The following is a 21,911-nucleotide window of genomic DNA, read 5'->3' as shown; positions in this document are numbered from 1 at the left end:
TATAAAAAAAATTTAATGGGGTAAATTGCATATTAGCTTCTTTGAGAAATGTGAAAATAGTTGATAAGTGAGAACTCTATATGAAAAATAAATAGATGCTTAACCTTTTATTTTTTTTTAAAAAAAAAAAAAAGAAGCTCAAATAAGATCAACCTCATAAGTATAGATGTAATTGCTTCTAATAATTCTGAAAATCTGTAATTTACATGTAATGCATCTGAATGTATGAAAATTGCCATTCATACAACAAATGCTTTTTACTTTTTACAGTTAGAATGTAATTTTTTTTGTAACATGACAATATTAAATGATCAAAGAAATAAAATTAAAACACCAAAACTTAAATAAAAAACAAAACAAAACAAAAAAAAAAAAATTGGTATATGTTCATTTGTACTGACTATCATATTTGAATTATAAGAGGAAAATATGATGAAAAAATATTTTGTATACAAGAATAGGAGTTAGAATTATATTAGTATTTTCTTATAGGGGATCCATAAGCATTTGTTTAAAAAAATGGCATAAGAGGTTGAGCGTCTATTTATTTTTCTCAAGGTTATTTGCATTTTTGAAATTTCACAAAGAGACGGCCAAATGCAATTTACCCAAAACTAATTGTTAAAATAAATACAGAGGAGCTGACCTTGTTTGACTCACCTCAAACTAGTTGATAAGATAGTGACTCAACTGGGTTTTTTGTAGTTCATATATAAAAATTCGGCAGCTAGCCACCGAGGAAGCATTATTTTATTGCTAGCATTCGATATTGAAATCATCTGCTTATTTAAATTAGTCTTTAATCTCGAATCTTGAATGCTATTTCTTTTCTCTCATGCCAATTTTCAGTTGTTTTGAAGATTAAAAAATTATTACTTGTGACATTTCATATTCTTTCAATATTAGTGTATTAATATATTTCAACTTCATAGATATTTTCTTCTAGTCCAGGGCATCGATCATATATTAGTATCTATTAAACATCTGCTACTTATTTGGTCCCTATAATATTCTGAAACTTTGCACAATTTTTTTCCTATTATATATAAGTTTCATATCTAGAGAGATATTAAATGCTATATGTACCATAAAAAAAATATGCTATATGCATATATGTTGTATATTATGGATGAAATTAGTAACCGGTAGTTTGGGAGTGAAACCATCTGCATGTGTCCATGCAGAAAGAAGCTACAGACTGCAGTACTGTTGGCAAAAGAAGATAATACTTACAAGTTACAAGCAGCAATAATTATATATATAATACGATTATATTTGCATAATTATAAATTTTTATTTATGAGAGCGATAGAAGGAGATGAATTTCAAATCCAAGATCCAGCAATTTCTGGTTTATTTTTTCTGAGAGATGATAAGCAATCTCAATCTTGAGATCAAAATTAATGGTATATTTAGGATGTAAAATAAAATTGAAATTTGTATTGCATTTCAAGGTTGCTTCTTGCTATTCTACTCCTATTTACTATCATCATTTCTTGGTTCTCTGTATTCAGTTCAAGAATATCCAACACTCATTGTGCCTCACCCTTAACGTATCGGCAACGAGAAAAAAATGGTTGTCGTTTTTTCTTGCTCGAACTTTTCGCACCTGGTGTTATGTTAGCGTATTTAGCTCATTCCATTTTCGGTGTTCTGTTTTGTCAAGATGGGCAACTAGTGTATCATGCATTAAGACGGATGCTTATAGAGATCACCTTCCGGGGTTGGAGATTGTCGAATGCTCTCCTACATCAGGACTATCTCAAATATAAACCGTGGCAGGCTCGATCACACTGCTCTGTTGTCTCCAAGAAAAGCTGAAGTAGTATATATTGTTGTCCTCCAAGAATACCAACCGAGAAAGAGTAAAGTTCATGTTTTGGAGACATCAATTGTTAGTATGTTACAGGATCAGTTTCTAAAGAGATGCAGGTAAATAATATGATAGTAACACAGTCACACAGAGCTTCTTCTGCAGTAGCCACACAATTCACCTTCTTTACTTAGTAAACGAATTCTCGGTTTAAGGTCGTGGTCCACTCAACAGCCTCGGTTTCTTTGACCCAATCCGTGTAACTCTTACAGTGGTGGGGGGGCCCTATAAAGGCCCCAAGTAGTCCAAGCTGGTGACACCATAAAAACGATCGAGATCTCAAGTTTGGGACGAGGTCTCGGACAGCAAACTCAGCCTTAACAATCACATTCTCAACTAAAAGAAATCAAAGATATAAACAAAATTATAAAATTAATCTTGTGTATTTTTCCTAATCCTATCAAGTATCAAATCCCCATGATTCGCGGATCTCCAAGATTTCCAAGGTAACCCCAATTTTATTTTCTACACATATATACTTGTCATCATCAAATTGTAGACTTGTATAGCAAAAAAGATTCAAGGGCGTTTGATCATGATAACCTATTAGTACCGTGTAGGATGTAACGCCAAATATAAATTTTCCTTAAAAGGACCAAACCAACAAATGGTGATAAAATAAATGGTAGTAAAAGAAGACTCTTTTTTTATGAAACAAGAAGCCTTTTTTATAAATTCATTGCAAATGATGTACAATTCTGGCAAGCTCATTCATCAGTCTCTTATGTTGTATATGTCTCTGATTCTCACCAAATTCACGAAAGACCCCACCAAAACCACTAAATCTCCAAAGTAATAAATTAATGGTACTTAGTAGATTATTGGTTGCTGCCACTGGTTTCTTGACTCTCCGCCTCCTCGTCCGCCGCCGCCGGCTGCAGCAGCAACGCCGTGAAGGGCATGTGTCGATATCCATTAGGGGAGAAATCCAACGTCATCGACGGAGCTGGCTGGCAGAGGTCCAGCCTGCAGCTCGGCTGCGGCGGAGTCCAGGAGAAGATGCCATTTCCGGCTGAGATGGTCACAGGATGCGCCACCGTGGTCACCGGCGCGTAAGAAAAGGCTGTGGATCGTGAAGGAGGGAGTGTACCGGACGTGGTGGAAACAGCCTCGGCCGGGACGGTCCCCGTACCGGTGGCGGCGATGATGGAAGGCTCAGCTTGACGTAGCAGCCACTCGATCGTCTCGCCGTCGGAGCGGTGGCCGAGCTCCCGAGTCAGCTGGAAAACTCTGGCGGCGCAGAGAGCCGGCATTCTGACGCGCCTACCACGGCCGTTAACCTTGGTGTGCCGATCTTTGCTTGAAGAAGAACCGGTAGAAACCCTTTTAGAAACAGCACCGAACTTTGACTTGGAATTCATAGAGGAAGCGATAGACGGAGGAGGCAGGAGGTGCACGACGGTGGTTGGCATCGACGGCGGCGAGTCGGAGGGGGAGATTTGGCGGAGGACCATATGTGACGAAGCCATTGACTGCTGTTGGACTCTGTGTGTTTTTAGGGTTTATTCGGTGCTTCGTGCCTGAGTTAAATTAATGGGCCCACATTGCCAAAGTGAAGGGTATTTTGGTCAAATTTTGTCTCGGGGATTGTGATCGGGCCCATGGAGAGCGTGCTCTGCTGTTATATGATGGGCCACCCGAGATCTACGTTTACATCAGATAGCGGGCCCAACACATTAATTTTCTAATTATTATATAAAATTAAAAAAATTCCATAAAAATCATGAAAAATGAAATAGAGGTAGAGCTCGAGTATTTTGATCTTTTTGTCTAAGAAGAACAAAGTTACTGTAAATGCGATACATAGAAATAACGGTTAATTATAATTAAGTCCCCAAATCTAAACAAAAATTAATGATCAGTCCCTGTCAGAAAAAAACTTTGTTTAAACTCTCTGGGCCCACATGTTTTGTTTCGGATAAAATTCGATACAAAACATGAAAAATATGGTACAAATACATGATATTTGAGTATCAAATGTGTTAGATCTAATATAAATATATGATTTTTGAGTACTAAAAAATATTGATATTAATAACACATTTATCTTATTTGGATGAAAATCGGTACAAAACAATGAAAATATGGTACGCATATGTGATTTTTGAGTATCCAATGTGTTAGATCTGGTACAAATATATGATTTTTGAGTACTCAAACACATGTTGCAAGTTCACGTTAATAAAGATGTTTAGATTTTATACTCAAAATTGTATTTTTTGTACTCGATCTTGAACAATTAGTGCTCAAATATCTTGTATTTGTACCATATTTCAATGTTTTGTACTTAATTTTATCCGAGTAAAATAATGTGGGCCCAGAGAGTGCAAACAAATTTTTTCTGACAAGGGACTGATTCTTAATTTGCTTTTGGATTTAAGAACTGAAAAACAATTCACCCTAAAAATAATCCATTCCTTGAATTCCATAATTAGATCCGGGATCTTGATGCTGAGCTATTATTTGTATATGTAATAAAACAAAATCCGTTAGTCCATCTGACTCGAAAGTCTCAAATTTATTACCAAGGCTCGACGTGAGATTCAAATTTTTTTTAAAAATAAAAATAAAAGCCCCCTAAAACCTGTCTATAGTTTGGAGACGCGTTTGATGGTGGACTTTCCAAATTGGGCTTGTTTTCCCCACGGAATTTTGAGAAGCGTATGCAAGCAAAGGAGAGCAATTACTCAAATAACAAACCCAGAATTTAGGTAGGGGTTTAAGTAACTTAAGCCCAATAATTTGGCCCATCACTGTTGAAGTTTCTGTGTTAAGTAACTTATTTACCAAAAAGAAAAAAAAATACATATCAATAAATTAACGACAAATTCAGAATCGTGTGAACTAGAATCAGAATCAAAGTCACCTTTAGTTATAAGGTTTGGAGTGCTACATATACATTTTAATTAATATAACTCAAATTGCTTAATTTGTATTAGTTATACTTAGACCCTGATTCCTTTTCATATAAAAATAATTTATAATATATTATAGCATAATTATTGAATAATAAATGATCTCACAAGGTGCAATACTATTTTTTCGATGTTAAAATAAATAAAAATAAATTTTATTTAAAAGCGATTCGAACAATAAGGTCCCACCCATTTATTGTAATTTGATCCATAAGAGTACTCTGATAGAAAAGAATTGGACTTATCGAAACCACAGGAGCCCATGAATAGTTCGAGTCTGTAAAATAATAATTGCAAAAGCAATAAATGAAATTTGACTATTTTGATTGTAAATTAAAATGGTTGTGCCAACAATTGATAGTACTAGAAGGCATTACTTATCATAAAACCATGGATAGGAGAAAAAGTTTATCGGTGCATGCAAGCATTTGGAAACTATATATTAATTGAGTGATATTAAACAATCAATTAATTAAGATAATATTTAACAGTACCACTCTACGTACTTGATCACTGAATTCTTTCATCGATAAGATATACACTTTCACATCCTATGCAAATATATGACATCTTTATGACATCTCAAGACATAAAATCGATCTTAGATGAGAGCGAAAAAACACACTCTGCAATAAAAAAAAAAAGAAAAATTGCAGTATTTTTGTCGTATATGCTGGTTCTTTATTATTTTGGTCTACTATGTCATCAAATTTCAGTTTTGGTTCTATATCTTTCAATTATTGACAATTTTAGTTTTTTTTTTTGAAATCATATGATTACTGATGTGACACAATACATATCAAGTAATTCACATTGAAAAAAAACTAAAATTAACATAAAAACACTAAAACTTAACAACACAAAGACCGGCCAAAATCGTAAAAACACGACCGAAAATGCATATTTATCTAAAAAATATATCATATACAAATAATGGAAGAATACGTGTGACGTTTCAGAGACTACCACTCACCTAGCTAGCTAGGTCATGTAATGAATAAACTTTCACAAGATTGGCACTATCCAAAATATTTATTCAGTAATAAATAAAAGAAATGACATGAATTTATTTACTCACTGCACTTTCTTGTGATAGTATACAGTTCACACTTCTTCTTCCGGGGAAAAACTTAGTCCAGTCTCCCAACTCCTGTTTGCAATTGGATTTGTACTCGATGCAACAACTGACATTAAATACATTATACCATGCGCTAGCTGTTACTATATATGAAGTTTTTTTTTCTTTTTTCACCATTAATAAAAGGTAGCCCACTACTATTTTTCCCCCTATATATCATCATTACTTCACTCTCAATTATATATATATATATATACATATATATATATATATCCCTCGATTAATGCGATGCTTAATTCGTACCTGCTCTATGATTTCCTATTCCTACTCGATAAACCATTAGACAAAGAAACCCAAATATATATTGATCAACTTGGTGAAGTCGATCGCCTCACGTGTCCTAATCAATTTTTTTTTATAATTTCCTACACTTGTAAATATATATATATGATACAAGAAGATTATAATTTTAGTGAAGATTGATTTCATGGAAGGGAGTGAAAAGGGAGGTGATTGCGCGACTTGCAGATCGTCTTTGGCGGAGAAATGCAGCCGGTTTGCGAAGAAGCAGAGGGCGAAATTCTACATTTTCCGACGTTGCATAGCAATGCTCGTTTGTTGGCATGAGAGAAATGAGCATTGAAGATTGATGCATGAGGAGGCTGCAGCTTTTGTTCATTTTTTTTTTTTAGTGAAGATGGAGATTATTTGTGTTCTACATGGAGTACGTACGTACGTATTACAACAATTCATACAATTCAGTGCAATAATTTATATAGTATCTTATCCTTTGATTAAGTTAATTGAGTTTTCCAAGAATCATATGCGCGAGTATTAGTTTTTTTTTTAAAAAAAAAAAAAAAAAAAAGAAAACGTATATATGACTATATGAGCTAGGTTGGTGAGAAATTTTTAGGTTGTGTTTGGATCGATAAATTCAAAATCATTTGATTCTAAAATTATTAAAAACTTGTTTGGAAAGATTTTAGCTATGTGTACTTCGCATTTACTCGTTTTTTTACTTCCCAAAAAAATATTTTTATTAATAAATGTGGATAGATTTCATGTCGTACGTATAATTCGTATTCCAAGATATGTGTAATTTGAAATCATTCATCAAATTAAATCTCCCTCCATCTAAATTAATCATAAGTGTAGTATATGTATATGTAACTGTAAATTGACTTTGGAAGAGAGGATATGAGATTATTGGATTTCAAATTCTTCAATCTATAGTAAATGATTAATGAGAGAAAATTTTATATCTTTAATTTCCAGATGCAGTGTCGAGATTATAAATTATGTTCATATATGGTATAAATTAAGATTTCAATCCCTTTTAAACCTGATAAATCTTGGAAAATTTCAATAAGAGGATAGTAATAATTGTTCTGGTCAGATTTACAAACGACTTGTTTTAATATTGATTTTCTTAAAATTTTAGATTAGACTTAGTAATCAGTATAACACTATAATAATCAAAATTATTTTGGCTTAAATGTTTTCAGGGTTTTGTTTTAACATGATATCAAATTCAAATTTCTCGAGTTTCTTTCATGAAGAAAGTCATAATATTTGTGGAAACTTTTTATTGAGCTCGAATCTTATATACATGTGAATTTATCTTAAACATTATAAAATTCTTAGTTATTTCTTACGGGGCTTATAAAAACCTTGAGAAACTGATAAAATTGGAAAATAAAAAATAAAGTGTTGTACGTTTGGGATAAATATTGTGCACGTTGATTTGATCGATAGGTTATAGTTTATTTGATTTGATTGATTAAAATTTAAATAAAAACGATAAATTATCATTTTGTCTTTTTAATAATAAATAAAATATTAATAATATTATTTTTTAGAAGTAATATAGTAATTTAAATTAAATAATTTGATTGATGTAAGATAAATAATTAATGATTTGATTAATATAAAATAATTAATTAATAGATGAATAAATAATATGACGAGAAAAACGCGAAATATAATAAAATAAGTTATATATAGATTAATAATATAGGCTACCAAACATATCCTTAAAAGGTATTCTGAATTATGTTTAAAATGAGTGGAGCAATAATATTGAGGGTCTCTTCTACATATCGACAGCTCATTAGACTAAAGAAGATAATTTAGTAGTCAATCTTCCCACAATTATTTAGAAAACATAAAAGGTAACGTACATAAAAAGGTATCACGTCCTGTTTACGGGGAGAAACAAAGTCATATATGTACTTTCGACACAGGATATGCATTATTAAGAAAAATTTTAACAAAAACAATGGATATTTGATTTATTTCATGAAATTATTTTCTCATTTATCGAGTAATTCTTCTTCTTCTTCTTCAGCTTCTTTTGTCTTCGTTAATCTTCGACCAAAGTTTTAAATAGGGTGGGAAATTGTATATCTGGTGACGTTATTTGTCATGATTTTATCATTGTCGTATTTATTTAGTCTCAGTCAACTATTTATTTTTTTACTATTTTAGTTATTTTTTTAATATGACGTTGACATATATAGTGTAACATAAACAGAACACTCAAAATGAAAATTAACTAAAATTATAAATAATAATAATTGTAAGATGTTTGGTTAAACTGAAATTAGATGATATATAAAACCAAAATTGCAAGAAAACAAAATACAATAACAAAAATAGATCACTTTTCTCTTCTAAATATAGGTATCATCGTTTTTTTTTTTTTTCGGAAATATGTATCATCCTTTTCACATATATCTCATTATTTCAAGTTATTAATGCATTCCTTGTCGATATACGCATACTTTGCTATTGTATTAAAATCATTACATAATTTGAAATTTGAAAAACGCCTACGTATTCATTATTTATATAAAAATCAATTCAAGAGAAACAATATAACGTTATTGAATAATGAATTAGCTAGTTAGATTTGTGTTGTTTTCTAAAGTATATAATAAAATAATTGAATGTCAGTAAATTAAACTTGCATGCAAGAACTGAAGAACTTCTTGTTACAGCAAGGGGTTAATTGGGAAATATAAATTAGTAAAGAAGTCAACAAATTGAATAACAAAAAGGTAAATTGGGACAACGTTAATGTGACACATCTTTTTCAGTGGAAATGACAAAATGGGGATCGTAGCAGTACGAAAATACATGGAATTGGGTGGGCGCAGGCCGACAGCAAGAATCCTTAGGAAAGCGCGCCAGGTGATACGCGACTTCTTCAGCGTTTCACGAAGTCGCTATTGTATAAGCTCCCCCAACCCGACCCCCCATCCCACACTCGTGCGGCCCTTTCTTCTCGACTTTTGCAGGCCTTTTCTCACGTTTTGTTTTGACTTCCCCGCACTTGCGCAAGTGGATTGTTTAGGAAATAGGGTTTCATTTATGAACTCGTTAACGCGTTTTGCAAAGAAATTCGTAGTAACCTCGAAAAGATTGACTAGACGCATGAAATATAATGATAGCCTCCTAGTTATATACACACAAACTCGCAAAATAGTGAGAAATGTGCTAGTTAGAAGTGTTTTTTTTTATCGTAAACTTTTTTATGCTCAAAACGAATAATCATGATGATGAAAGAATAAAAAAAAAAACTTGATATATGAGTGAATATATGAATTATCGAATGAATTAAGTATTGTTGTATTGTCTTATCACACTCTCTATGCCACGGTTCCTTTGGCTCGCATTCTTGAGAGAGAGGTCGGTCAAGTTCAATATAATGTCCGACTTATTCAACTTTCTTGATGTATTTCTTTTTGTCAGGATCTATGGAGGTCGATCAAAACAAAAAATCACTATCAGACAGGTCCTTTCAATACATCATATTGTTTTTTTTATAACTGAGAGTCGTCGAGACCTCTACATTTTTGAAGTCATATATGTCTCCAAGACTTGAATATTCATGTCTTGCTATGTGGATCACAGATGTGATTTACAACACAGAGATCATCTTATCAGATTATCAAAACCATTAAATTTCAACTGAAAAACAACTTGAAGATTAGCAAATGTAGCCCCATATCTTATATAGTTTAGGGGTTGTAACAGGAAGATTAGTTTGATATAGAACTAATTTTGTCATGAATATTTTACTGAATGTACTAATTAATTAAATGGTACTATATAACTTCAGGTATTTCGCATATTAATAATCAGTTTCCATATGCGTGAGTGTAGACTTTTGATCTCCACGACAAGTTAGCTGAAATTGGTAAAAGGAATTGAGAGAAGAAAAAAAAAAAAAAAAAAGTTCCGGAGAAAATTTGAAGATTGAAGGGTTTAACACGTGCAACTCTGACAAATCCTGAAAACAAATAGTTGTAGGTGCTGTCTCGTCTCCTCCAAAATATCAAAGTATTTGCCAGCTTTTCTAACCTCCCCACGAGGATATGTCAAGTGCGGGCCCAATCTATTTTAGATATTTAATCACTCGATCCGTGTGTATGTCATACCATCATATATACATTCCAATTATATATATGTATACATATGTGTTCGTTTGATCCGCGACGAAGCCAAAAAAATTCAATTACGAGAGACAAATGTGATTTTTTTTCGGACGAGAGGGGACGAAAGTGTGTAATTAATCATTTAGAAAAAATATTGTTATTACAAATTTGAAGGGTAACATACTATAGATGAAATAAAGTTGAGGAGGACGACTGCAACCACTGGCCTCCTAGGATCAGTCCTTGCTAATATAATCTTTGAGCGAGACGCTTTGAGTATTTTCTTCTTCTATAGATCTATGTTACAATCAATGTGAACAAATGTATGTGAATACTTGAGCAACAATAGAGTAAATTTAAGTTGTATTTGGATTCAATCATTTGAAATTCATGATTTCGGTTTAATTTTCATTGATATCCTGGTGATTAAACTGAGCACAATGGATTTCGAATGACCCACATATTCTAAAGCTTTCATATCCTTTGTGATTAGTACGGTGATAGTGTAAATAAGTTGAGAGCTAGATTTTAATTTCTTTTGATTAATTTTTTAAAATAATATAAATATATTTAAATCAATGGATTTTAAATCATTTTACACACCACCTTACAAGCTGAAAATCAAATTGTAACAATATACAATATTATACTTGGACAAAATCTATTGTAAATTTATCACGGATATATCGATGCTGATAGATGGGTACTGCCAACATCTATGGACCAGATGATTTGATCTGCAAAAAAATCTGGCCCATTCAATTGCTCTTTGGATAGCCTACCCGAAAGACAGCATGAACTGGTCTTTTTATCACGTGTCTTTTTAGATATATAGTTTTCCCCGTGCATGATTTGTAAAATTAAAAGCTTCAAAGGCCCAGTCCACTACTGAGGCCCAGAGTGACTTACAAATGTTAACATCCAGAACAGTCTAACTAGTTAGGAAACAAAAATGTAAAGTCCAACATCTTAATTTGTACTAGAATTGAAGCCCAACAATCTAAATTTATGTTATATAATGTAACATATTTTTTTATTTAATTTATTTACACGGACTCGAATTTTCAGCATAACACATATTAAATGGATAATACAAAAATCATTCGACATTTAATTGATGAGATATTAGCATAAGAGTAATATCGTCGCATTGTGTCCAAAAGTCCGGTTTTAATTTGGTTAAATGGAGTCCCTGTATTTTGATATTTCCATAGCCCTCACGTGTCATTGTGGTGCGGCACACTCAAACCTAATAATTAATATGGCATATAGTACTTGTCAAGAAAAGCAGTTACTATAATATTTATCTAGTGACGATAATATATTTCTGTAAGACCTATGTAAATTAATAATATTGAGATAGTAATATTAATATTAATTTTTAAAAGTATCAATCAATTAATTTATTATTTTAAATATTTATTAATTAAGAAAATATAAATTTAATTACATAAAAAAATCATTGCGTTTCATTGATGTTCAGACATTTTTCTTGATTCAAAATAGAAGGTAAGATTCGATATTAATATATTAGTAATAATTTGCATTCATTGTTTTAATTATAATTAAACAATATTCATACATACATATATAATATAAACAATTCTAAAAATAGAATTGTTTTTCTAAATTCCATAGATAACATGAGCATTTTGAAACGGCTCGTTTTCATTTTGTGTAACACATTCCTATATATTATAAATAAATAATAATACAAATTAAAGCTAAACCCAAGCCCAAGCTGCTTCTCGCCTGGTCACACAGTCGTCGAAAAAGGAATCAAGCTCAGGAGGGTGAAAGTAGCCATTATCCGGCGGAGGCCGCCTCCTTCGTGGCTCCATATTCTTCTTCTTCTTCCTTGGCGGCGGCGGACACACCAGCGCCTCCTGTATCTGAAACTCGTGGTTCCTCGGAGTCTTGCACTGATCACTTTCCTCCTCCATTTTCACATGCAGCTACCCGGCCCGGCCCAAATTAACTAACTGGTAGATCTTTGATTGATATCATATATAAAGACTAATATTCCTGATATATATATATATATGCATGTGGAGTTAGCTAGCTGCCACTTTTCAACCATTCAGCAGAAATGTAATGAAGCTAGCTTTTAATTAATTGATGGGTTCACGGAGAATCTTGTGCGATCCATTAAATTAAAAGTTTTGTGTTAGCTAGCTAGCTAGCTAACTTTGAGCCTAGCTAGCTAGTATATTATATATGAGAGGTGGCGGCAGTTAAGAATTAATTGGCGTGGAGCATGCATGCCATGCATTTATCGGAATTAGGGCGGCGCGTGGAAGTGTTTAGGCTACCTTTTATTTCAATTCTTCGGTTTCAGCTGGAGACATGCGACTTTGGAAGGTATACGTAAGTACAAACAATACAACATGCTTCCCGCAATGGGTTCTCAATTTTTGTGAGAGACGATATCTCGAGTTCGAAAAATACATGCTTCTTGTATTTTTTATTATGGGAGATCGGTGCCACTTAGGCTAACAAGTCTTGTGCTTATTATTTTATATCGCGTGATATATATATTTTCATCTTTCTAATCACCATCTTTATATCTCTAGTACTCTCCCTCTTTCTATATATAATAATATATATAGACACATGGTAAAAACGATTTTCTTATTTCAAACTGCGCGCAAATTAAAGACATAAAACATTCATTTTAATTACAATAATTTTTTTGTAAGATGATTTTTCATCCATATTTGTACTGAAAAATAATACTTTATACGTAAAAAAAAAAAAAAAAATTCATAAGATGGATTCGAAATCCATCGCATAAAATTGATTCGTGGAACTATTTGATAGGAGTTTTTGTTTTAAGTTAATTTATAATTTGATGCAAATTATTCTTAAATCTAAATTCAATACTAAAAAAAAATTATTCGCACACATGCAATGTGTGTGCTTGATATATGTAATAATACTATTTTTTTTCTTTCTTTTTAAACAAAAGTTTTTATTATAAGTCACCCAAAAGATTAGGGTGGAAGAAACACCGAGAAACAAAAAGAACACCATTGCAATGAAATGATTTTTTTAGAATTGCAATTTTTGATTTCATAAAAAGTTTAATTGTGTGTTCCATTCAAGTTTTTATTTATATTAGATTATGCATCGCACTGATCTCATGTTGTTGATATGATGTCATATATCTGAAAACAAATTTGGATGCGATATCAGACAAATATTTTTAAATCTTACGCACGATTTCAAAAAAAATTATTGAAGATCTTATTAATGAAAAGCTTTTTAAGACTACAATGAATAAGAGAGTGTTTGCAATCACTAAAAAAATTGATTGTTAGCTTTTAACTTTAAAAAATCATTTTTATGTGTTTCTTAAATCTAGATTATGTGTTAGCTTATGCTTAACTTAATTGAAATCCAAAAGCTAGCTAGTCATGTGGTGATTATGATTCTCCAAAAGTGATTCTAATAAGAAGGTCATTGTTGAAATCATTATAATCACTTATTTATCAAACACTACCAAAATTTGATTTTTAGATTTTCACATTTGTTTTAAAACACTACCAACTTTTGATTTTTCTTAACTTTTTTATAATCTATAAATTAATCACTTCTACAAAAGCACAATCTATTGCAAACACTCCCTAAGTATTACTCATCGTTTTAATTCTTATGCATTATTCTTTGATTCTCGTTAAAATTTCTAGCCCCGATGGATTTTGGATTCTACCTCCGCCATTATATATATAATGTTATATATAAACTTAAAATTATTATTATTATTATTATATAAGCAAGCGTACCACCGGTTTCGAATTATTTTTAATATCTTTACTGTATACTAGCGCACAGCTGATCAAGAACTACAAAATACAAGCGGCAATCTTGAGCCGTCACCGAGGCCACCAAAAATCCCGGGAGCCGGCTACACAAAAATGGCCTTAATTTTGACTATCAACTGCAAATATTATCATGAACCCTTCTGCTTCAACACCCTTGATTCCAAATCCAATCCTTCCCAATTCTCTGGACGGTTTCAGAAGCACAATTCTTCCTTCACTGTACGTTTTGAACTCGTAATTACTCCGTATTTCAATTTTTTTACATACCCATTTGTCGATTTTATAGCTATTTTGCTAGTCATTTTATTGCTTATTACTTTCTACGGGTTTGTCTTCTCCATTTTTTGGCAGTGGAAAGAACGACGTCGTTTTGGGGTTGTTCATTGTTCAGGGGAGGATTCGAGTCAGGGCGGTGCACAAGGTGAGCTTGAGTGATAATTTTATTGAGTTATGTAAGCGTACTGAGTGCACATCATAAAATTATTTCAGACTTTTTTGTAAAATATTTATTTGGTGTTTTGTCAGATGATGAAGAGGCTAGTGTAGGTGTTAAAGCAGCATTGCATATGCTAAGGTTCTACAAACGTGAGTTCTTCCTAACTCAACGTTGAATTATTTGACAATGTCGATAAATCTATCAATAATTTAGTAAACTTTCATTATCTGACCGCAATAAAACATGAAATGAACTATGATGGGGAATGCCGAATGTTAGCTTGAGTAGTCGAGTAGAGAAGTTGGTAGAATCAAGTGCTACGGTTGTTTTACCCGTGTTTTGCTTTATGAAATACTGGAAAACAACTGAACGTGCTGCCGCATTCAACACTTCGTTGGCTAATCTTGTTGGGCGTGTTCTAATAGTCATCATAACAGGGGAAATCTCCCCCTTGCTGCCAAATAGTTGTCGGTATGTTCCGACATGTAGTGAGTATTCGATGATTGCTTACAAGAAGTATGGAGTTGCAAAGGGGACCTTATTGACTGCTTGGCGCCTTTGTCGCTGCAATCCTCTTGGTATTACCCTTTTTCCAATTTCTTGTCCCATATATAGAAGTGCAAATCATTCATATATTTTTTTGAAAATGTTCCCTGAATTCTACCGTAAACCAACTATTTTAAAAACTGAGCAGTGTGAAATAATTGGGTATTTTGAATCCTTGTATAAACACAAGTGATTGGTTTCGTGACAAGCTATTATCATCCTTAAATAATAAGATAAAAAGAGGTTGATTTTTTAACGTGATAGGTGGATCCGGCTTTGATCCTCCTAGATGGTTTGATGAGGCAACTCCACCCGAGCAGTGAATTACTTTGATTGGGAAGACATGGTAAATATTTGCTTATTTTGCATTTGAAAATTGTCGATAAATATGGGACAGACAATAATTTGTCTCGCATAAAGCTAGCATCTATTGTTCCTAATTTTTGAAATGTTATAGAAGTTTCTCGGATTTTATTATTGTTGGGAAGTTTCGTATTTGAAGATTTTAATGTCCTTGAGAACAAAAAGTTCAGCAATTTCTTAAGTTATGATTTGAGCAGTGGTTTATTTGCTGCTACTGCTGTGGAAAGTACGTAGAAAAAAATACTGCCCCTGCCCCAAAAGCAGCAAATCATGCAAGGGATCATGAAATCTGCTTCAAAGAACATCAAAGTTTTATGGCCCTCAATATTATTTTGGACTGAGTCTTGGTAAATGGGCAGATAATAGGATCTCTTAGAAGTTTATCATCGGTAACTCTAAAATAACATCTGCCCTAGTACAGAAAGCTGGATATGGTCGAGTGAAATATGCATGGAATTGTAAAGATTCTCCCTGAAATAATATGTGGATGAGCATGAAAATACTTGGCTGCCTAGTTTTGTTCCATTTTCGTGATTACTGGGTTGTCCATCACTCTATGGATGAAACTTTTTTAGGTTAGTTATCAGCTACCATCTATTCATGATTTTTAATGGTAAGAGTCCAGGAATTTTCCTTTTCGCCTTTGGTCTGATGTTGAGTACGTGGATAGTGGATACTGTTTTACTTATTACAAATACAGGTATATCAAAATATTCAGTTGTTTGTGGTCCTCTCAGTGATAGGAAAATTTCCTTTCAGACAATTTATAATACCCAGGCAGCCAAAGTTTTTTTTTTCTTTGGCACCGAAATGAGCGAACCTAGGAGTTGTTATGCGATTCATATTAAAATTAAAAACAAGAACAACCTAGAAATTAGAAAATTACTTGCATTCTCCATGACTATTCAATTTCTCACAATCAAAATTATAGTCCACAGACGAAATGAGTTCTGAAGCAGATAACGTTTTGGTTTTGTTAACAAAATCTTATCTTCAAATTTATTCTATTGGAGCTGATATTGTGTCTTTCAATTCTTGGAAAGGTGCCTTCGAACATTATTCAGATAAAGTAGATAGTTGTTTATACTTTGTTGACAGTAAGAGTTGTTTACACCAGTGTCAGATTAGTCTTTTTGGAAACCAGTCTTTCTGCTATATTGTGTAAATTTGTGTTTTTGATTTTGCAAAGAAGCTCTCTGTTCAGTACTAAGTAGTGGTTTTATTAACCAAACAACGCGAGGAGGATAGTTCAGAAATCAGAATATTCCTAAATTTCAGATATTATGATGTCGTATGAATTGGTTAGGAGTTTCCCAGTTGGCCTGTTGCTTACATCATTGGTTGGAAAAATTGGGTGCATGCATTTCTTGATATTCAGATTCATATTACCTCATCTGATATGATAAGGTTTATCAAATGGTTTGACAGATCCTTGTGGGCATCTATATATATAAGCACCTAGTCAACTATTGTTAAACATAAACGCGTGAATTAGAACATGTTCCTACCGCATGAATTAGAACAGGTTCCTACCGGTTGTGACTCTTTGATTGGGTTAATGCATATGCTGATCAACAGCAGAAAGCTCTCTGTTATTACAGCCTCGGCTTTCTTTACGCTTTCGAGAGTCGTGGTTCATCCATTACCAACGAAATGGTTGTTATCTCAGTTCTTGTAATATGACTGTTGTTTAGATATTGATATACTGGCGCTATCAGCGCCATGAAATCATCCATGACCACCACTGTCTTGACTTTTATTTATATCATAATAATAATGCCAATAATTCTTGGAGTCCTCGCAATCCAATTTGGGGACTTTTTTTTATGTAGCTGCAGAATACGATGCATCAGCAAAATGGAGCCGCAGTTTCATCCAATCACCATCAACGGAGGTTTTGACTTTGCATTGGCTGAAAGAGAGTGGTTGAGTAATCTCGTGTTTGATCTTACATATACAGGTCTAATTATGATCCACTCCAAGTGTATATAAATTATATTAGTGTAAGTGTTTAGTAGAATATGATAGTGGTTAAGCTACAAGCCATTATTTTTTAGAAATTTATTTTTCTTGCGTTTCGTTTACTTGCGCGTCTATGTTATGTGTTGTAACCATTTTGATCGAAGCCACCCGATTAAAATAATGATCTTTATTTACATTTGGTCAAGATAAATGAAGTGATACTGATAATACATCAAGAATTAGTCACTTCGAGAACATTTCAATTCATTTGTTAAAGGATTGATCTTGGTGTTGGGTTTCTGGGAACAATATATCGAAATATGATATTTAATATTTTAATGATATTCAATATTTTTATAAGATTTAAAAGTTTCACTAGTCGACTAGGTCCAAAGGTGAAGAAAGGATTCCGTATACTTTAATAATCATTTATTAATTGCATCGTGGTGTACCATCATTGAAAGCCGTTGGAATTGTTTTATCATTATTTTTTAAAAAAATTAATGAATAAAAAAAAAACCCCAATTGCATTTGCAGGTGGGTTCAAATGCTTTCTTGATCTTGCAGATAATAATATTTTGCACAGTTAGATTCGAGGTAAAGAACATGTTTGGGGCATTAACGTTGTCAAATAGGGGCATTGGTTTGTGTGTCATTATTGTACTCAACAAGTTGTTCTCAAAAGTAAACTTTTTGTGGTGTCCCTCAAGTAGATGACATGCAACACTGAATAATTATCTTCTTTCGAGGCCCCCACAAGTTGCTCTCATTTTATTTATTTAAGTAAAATAACATCTACTTTTTCAGGAATCTCAGTTAAACAAATGGATTTTTCTACTGTGATATCTCTACTGGTTAAAATAACTTGGATTTTCACTACATTACAATTTGGAGATCTTGGCTGGATGGGAGAATTCTGTATATTTTAAAATGCATTTATGATAACTTGCTAATGATTCTAAAGAAAGCTGCACAAAATTAGAGGTAAAACTTCCTATATTTTTCCTAATCAACGCCAAAGGTCTTCCATGCATATTTCAAACAGATTGAAAAAAGTCACATTCATGAGACATGGAGGATTTTAGTTTTTAAGATCCAACTGTATCATCATGTGAGTATGGAATTAGCGCACCAAAAAGTGCTGCAAAATCGAAGCAGAGGATTCGAACGCGGGAAGAACTACAAAAATTTCATCGCGGCGATAATGAAGATCACAAAAGCGTAAAATGGAGCAAAGAGGGGCAGACATTCATGCATGAGATATAACACAAACATTTTCATTCAAAACAACGAAAAAGAACTCTTTTCGCGTAAACCAGACCGCCAGACAACTCGTTAATCCCTTTGCATCAGAATGGCAAGGCAGCATCAGCATAAAAAAGTGCTGCTACATCAGAGTTTGTATTCGAACAAGTGAGAAGAGATGCATGCTAACCTCGAACCATTTGATCAGTGTCACAAATCTTGTAGTCTTAAATAGGTTTCCAACACGAAACGGCGTAGATTATCCGCCCTTTCCAGCCCATTAACAGCCAATGACCATCTTCATCTATCACAAAATCTTTGTGGTAACACGTTCTCACCTTATATATCGCCCCTTTAATGATCTCTCCGTCGAAAGGGGTGTGCATGAAACCCGCCCTAAGATCACGTACTTGCCACTGTTTATAAGTTTCTGGTCTTTCAACTCTCTCCAAGCCTTCACAAGCTATGACATTCAGTGCTTCCTTCCCAAATATATCTTTCTCAATCAGCAGTCTTTCCTGTTTCTCCCGAGGTATGTTTGATTCCAGCATGTCGAATAGTGCAGAGAAGTGGAACAAAACTTCCTTAAACCTGGTGACAAAGAACGGCGTGCTATATGCTCCATTGAGTACACCATGGATGAATAAAGAGGGATTGATTTTCCTAATCAGGTTAAGAACCATTTTTCTTGGACTTTCTGCAGCCACTGACTCATCAAGTAAGTTCCTGCCTCGATACAAGCAGGTGACTACCACAAATTCGTCCTTGTCGATCTTGAGATCCTCCATTCTGATTGTTTCCCACTTTTGGGCTATAGCATTGTACTCAAAAGGAACATTAAACTTCTCGGCATAATGGGCCAATCGGCGACCTGTCTCCTGAATTCTTTCCGCAGGTCTGAAGCCAGGTTGCGGGAAGTCTATTCCAGTAATCCGAACCTTAGGTGGACCACCTTTTCGCGCAGCAATACGCTGAATAAAAGTAGGCCACTGGAAGCCATAAAGGATACCAAAATCTATAACATGAACTCTCATTGCCTTTTCTGATTTTGTGATGATTGTCTTGTTTGAGGCAAAATTAGTTATCTTCCTGAATGGAGATGATGCAAGATAAGTATAGTAAGCTTTCAAGTAATCGGCAGCAGTTGTTCTTCTATTAACAAGGGCTTTATGTATTTGGCTACCAGTGCCAGCCAAACGTGCTTCTAGGCCATCGGCAAAATAATGAGTCAATCTCTGATTCCCATCACCAAAAGGAGACGAATGCTGCCTGATCTGTTTCAGAAGTTCGCTGGCATTTCGATGATCGTCAGCAGCAACAGCTTGGGCACAATTAATCAAAAGGGTTCTCAAATCAATAACTTGTTTTTTCCGGCTCTGTTTCTTGCCACGGCTCTTCCCACCACTCGATCCCTTGAGTTTCCTATTGCATTGCATACCTTTACTTGCTGCACATTGCAGGTCAGCACGATAAGCTGCAAATTTTTCTCCATGCTCCCCCAAGGAAATAAGCAAGACATTATCAAATTCTTCCATAGGCACATCAGACTCCGTATAGATAGCAGGAAGCTTGCTATTTCTCTCTTCTTCAAAATCAGAATCAAAATTATGACCATTTTTCTTACCCTTTGATTGAGAAGGTGAGCATTCTTCCACCTCATCTTTCTTCCCCACCTCAGTTACCCCTTTGACAGATTCTTCTACTGGATTTTGAGCTAAAAAACCATTAAAATCCACATTGATTAACAATTTATTTTCACCGGGAAGGAACTTGTTTGCTTCTGCCACCCCCTTCTTGAAATTCCATACAGAATGACTTTCACTATGTATTTTACGCAACTGCCGAGGACTTATAGGCGAGTTCGAGAAAACATCAGCAACATTATATAAGCTATTTGACATACTAACAGACGAGTTGGGAATGTGATCGGTTGAATGACGTCCTACAGTTGAAGTATCTCTAGATAAAGAAGCGTTGATCCACCTTGGATCGACTACATCAATTAGATAACCATTGCCAATACTATCGCTATGTGATAAATTATGGGGATTTACATAAGAATCGCCATCTGGGATCTCACCGAACTGACTAAACAGAGCTGATTGTGGCTGAGGAGAAGGTGGATATTTCTTACCAAGGACATCATAGAATGACTTTTCTTGTGCTTGAAGTTCCAAAGACTCTTGAAGCATATGTGTCTTGTCCTCCATGTCTTCTTCCATGAGCATTTGATCTATAAACCTCAAAACCGCATCCGAAAAGTCACAATCATCTCGATATTCATCCTCATTGTCCACACAAGAACTAGAGATGGTACCATTCGAAACGGGCTGGTTTACGACCGAACCTACCTCTCCAACATTATGTTCTTGAAAGCCACTTTGAAACCCTTGCCCATTAACTAGCTTCTGATCTGAATTACTAATATCTGACCTGCTTCCATTTACTAGTTTCCGACTGGATAACTCGCCCATGGATTGATTCCTCGATTGAATTCCATTCGAGGGATTCAAGAGTCCATGAAAACGTGGATCCATTTCCATCTACTTTATCAAGAAAATGTATCTTCTGTAACATAAATTCTCAAAACTTCCAAAATTTCCACTGCAATTTGTAGCCCTCACACAAAAACTTTTAAAAGAAAAAAAAAATGCACCACGCGCAAATGTTAACAGCAATTTCAACTCCGAAAATCATCAAGACTGAATCTTTGAACATGTCATAACTTATACATGCTAAAAAAAAAACAGTCATTGGTCAAACTCTGTACATTTTCCCCAGAAACAGTCATTTTTTTACACGATTTCTTGCACAGAATGAACGTAATTTCTTTCTGGGTAGCCTCATGAGAGCCCAAGAAACGGACTCAGCGTGGAAGAAACTAATAAAAACAAACGCATGCCAATTAGCGTACCTCAGGAAAAGGGAAACTCTAGCGGAAAAGTGTAGAAAGATTCTTTAGTCCATAGAGGAGGAGAGATTTAGGACTGGAATAGAAAACAGTACTGCTTTGAAGTTTGGTCACATATTATAATTATAAATAAATAGTACACATACTTCTTTTAAAATAAAAAAAAACAAGCAACCTGAAGAACTTCATGAATGTGACGTGGGAGGAATCTGGACCGTTGGTATATTTTGACCTGGTTAGCCGGTAATTTTTTCTTGTTCCGCCTGATCATTTGAATCAAAATTATCGTGACAAGTGTAGAATCATACTTCAAACT

General features: G+C 33.8%; 3 protein-coding genes across 5 annotated transcripts; 1 reads left to right on the top strand and 2 right to left on the bottom strand.

Moving 5' to 3' along the window:
• Positions 1-2,530: 2,530 nt before the first annotated feature.
• Positions 2,531-3,580, bottom strand: LOC140875944 (transcription factor TCP11-like). Its single transcript, XM_073279779.1, has one exon. The coding sequence runs from the start codon at positions 3,340-3,342 to the stop codon at positions 2,692-2,694; it is 651 nt and encodes a 216-aa protein (XP_073135880.1). The 5' UTR covers positions 3,343-3,580; the 3' UTR covers positions 2,531-2,691.
• A 10,557-nt stretch (positions 3,581-14,137) lies between these two features.
• On the top strand, positions 14,138-17,633 carry LOC140893436 (UPF0161 protein At3g09310). 3 transcript variants are annotated; one of them, XM_073302523.1, is made up of 6 exons: positions 14,138-14,351; positions 14,484-14,553; positions 14,658-14,717; positions 15,006-15,146; positions 15,379-15,460; positions 17,310-17,633. In XM_073302523.1, the coding sequence occupies exons 1-5, from the start codon at positions 14,226-14,228 to the stop codon at positions 15,435-15,437; spliced, it is 456 nt and encodes a 151-aa protein (XP_073158624.1). In that variant the 5' UTR covers positions 14,138-14,225; the 3' UTR covers positions 15,438-15,460; positions 17,310-17,633. The 3 variants fall into 3 exon arrangements, with proteins under 3 accessions (XP_073158624.1, XP_073158612.1, XP_073158618.1); XM_073302511.1 differs by having other exon boundaries at positions 14,994-15,146; XM_073302517.1 differs by having other exon boundaries at positions 14,994-15,146; positions 17,273-17,633.
• Positions 17,634-18,659: 1,026 nt separating this feature from the next.
• LOC140874799 (scarecrow-like protein 9) lies at positions 18,660-21,653 on the bottom strand. Its single transcript, XM_073278212.1, has 2 exons — positions 21,599-21,653; positions 18,660-21,315 (listed from the first exon to the last, which is right to left on the bottom strand). The coding sequence occupies exon 2, from the start codon at positions 21,225-21,227 to the stop codon at positions 18,912-18,914; it is 2,316 nt and encodes a 771-aa protein (XP_073134313.1). The 5' UTR covers positions 21,228-21,315; positions 21,599-21,653; the 3' UTR covers positions 18,660-18,911.
• Positions 21,654-21,911: the final 258 nt, after the last annotated feature.

Source organism: Henckelia pumila, chromosome 1, assembly GCF_033568475.1.
Source record: "Henckelia pumila isolate YLH828 chromosome 1, ASM3356847v2, whole genome shotgun sequence".
In the NCBI taxonomy this organism is placed as follows: domain Eukaryota; kingdom Viridiplantae; phylum Streptophyta; class Magnoliopsida; order Lamiales; family Gesneriaceae; genus Henckelia; species Henckelia pumila.
The sequence above is the reverse complement of the archived record's forward strand: the minus strand, read 5'-3'. Positions and strand labels throughout refer to the sequence as shown.

What these genes read in the sequence shown, in the direction of transcription:
- LOC140875944 (XM_073279779.1), bottom strand. Translation starts at nt 3,342, where the DNA reads ATGGCTTCGTCACATATGGTCCTCCGCCAAATCTCCCCCTCCGACTCG.
- LOC140893436 (XM_073302511.1), top strand. Translation starts at nt 14,226, where the DNA reads ATGGCCTTAATTTTGACTATCAACTGCAAATATTATCATGAACCCTTC. An exon ending in AGCACAATTCTTCCTTCACT is followed by an intron (nt 14,352 to 14,483) that starts GTACGTTTTGAA and finishes ATTTTTTGGCAG; the next exon opens with TGGAAAGAACGACGTCGTTT. An exon ending in GAGTCAGGGCGGTGCACAAG is followed by an intron (nt 14,554 to 14,657) that starts GTGAGCTTGAGT and finishes GTGTTTTGTCAG; the next exon opens with ATGATGAAGAGGCTAGTGTA.
- LOC140874799 (XM_073278212.1), bottom strand. Translation starts at nt 21,227, where the DNA reads ATGGAAATGGATCCACGTTTTCATGGACTCTTGAATCCCTCGAATGGA.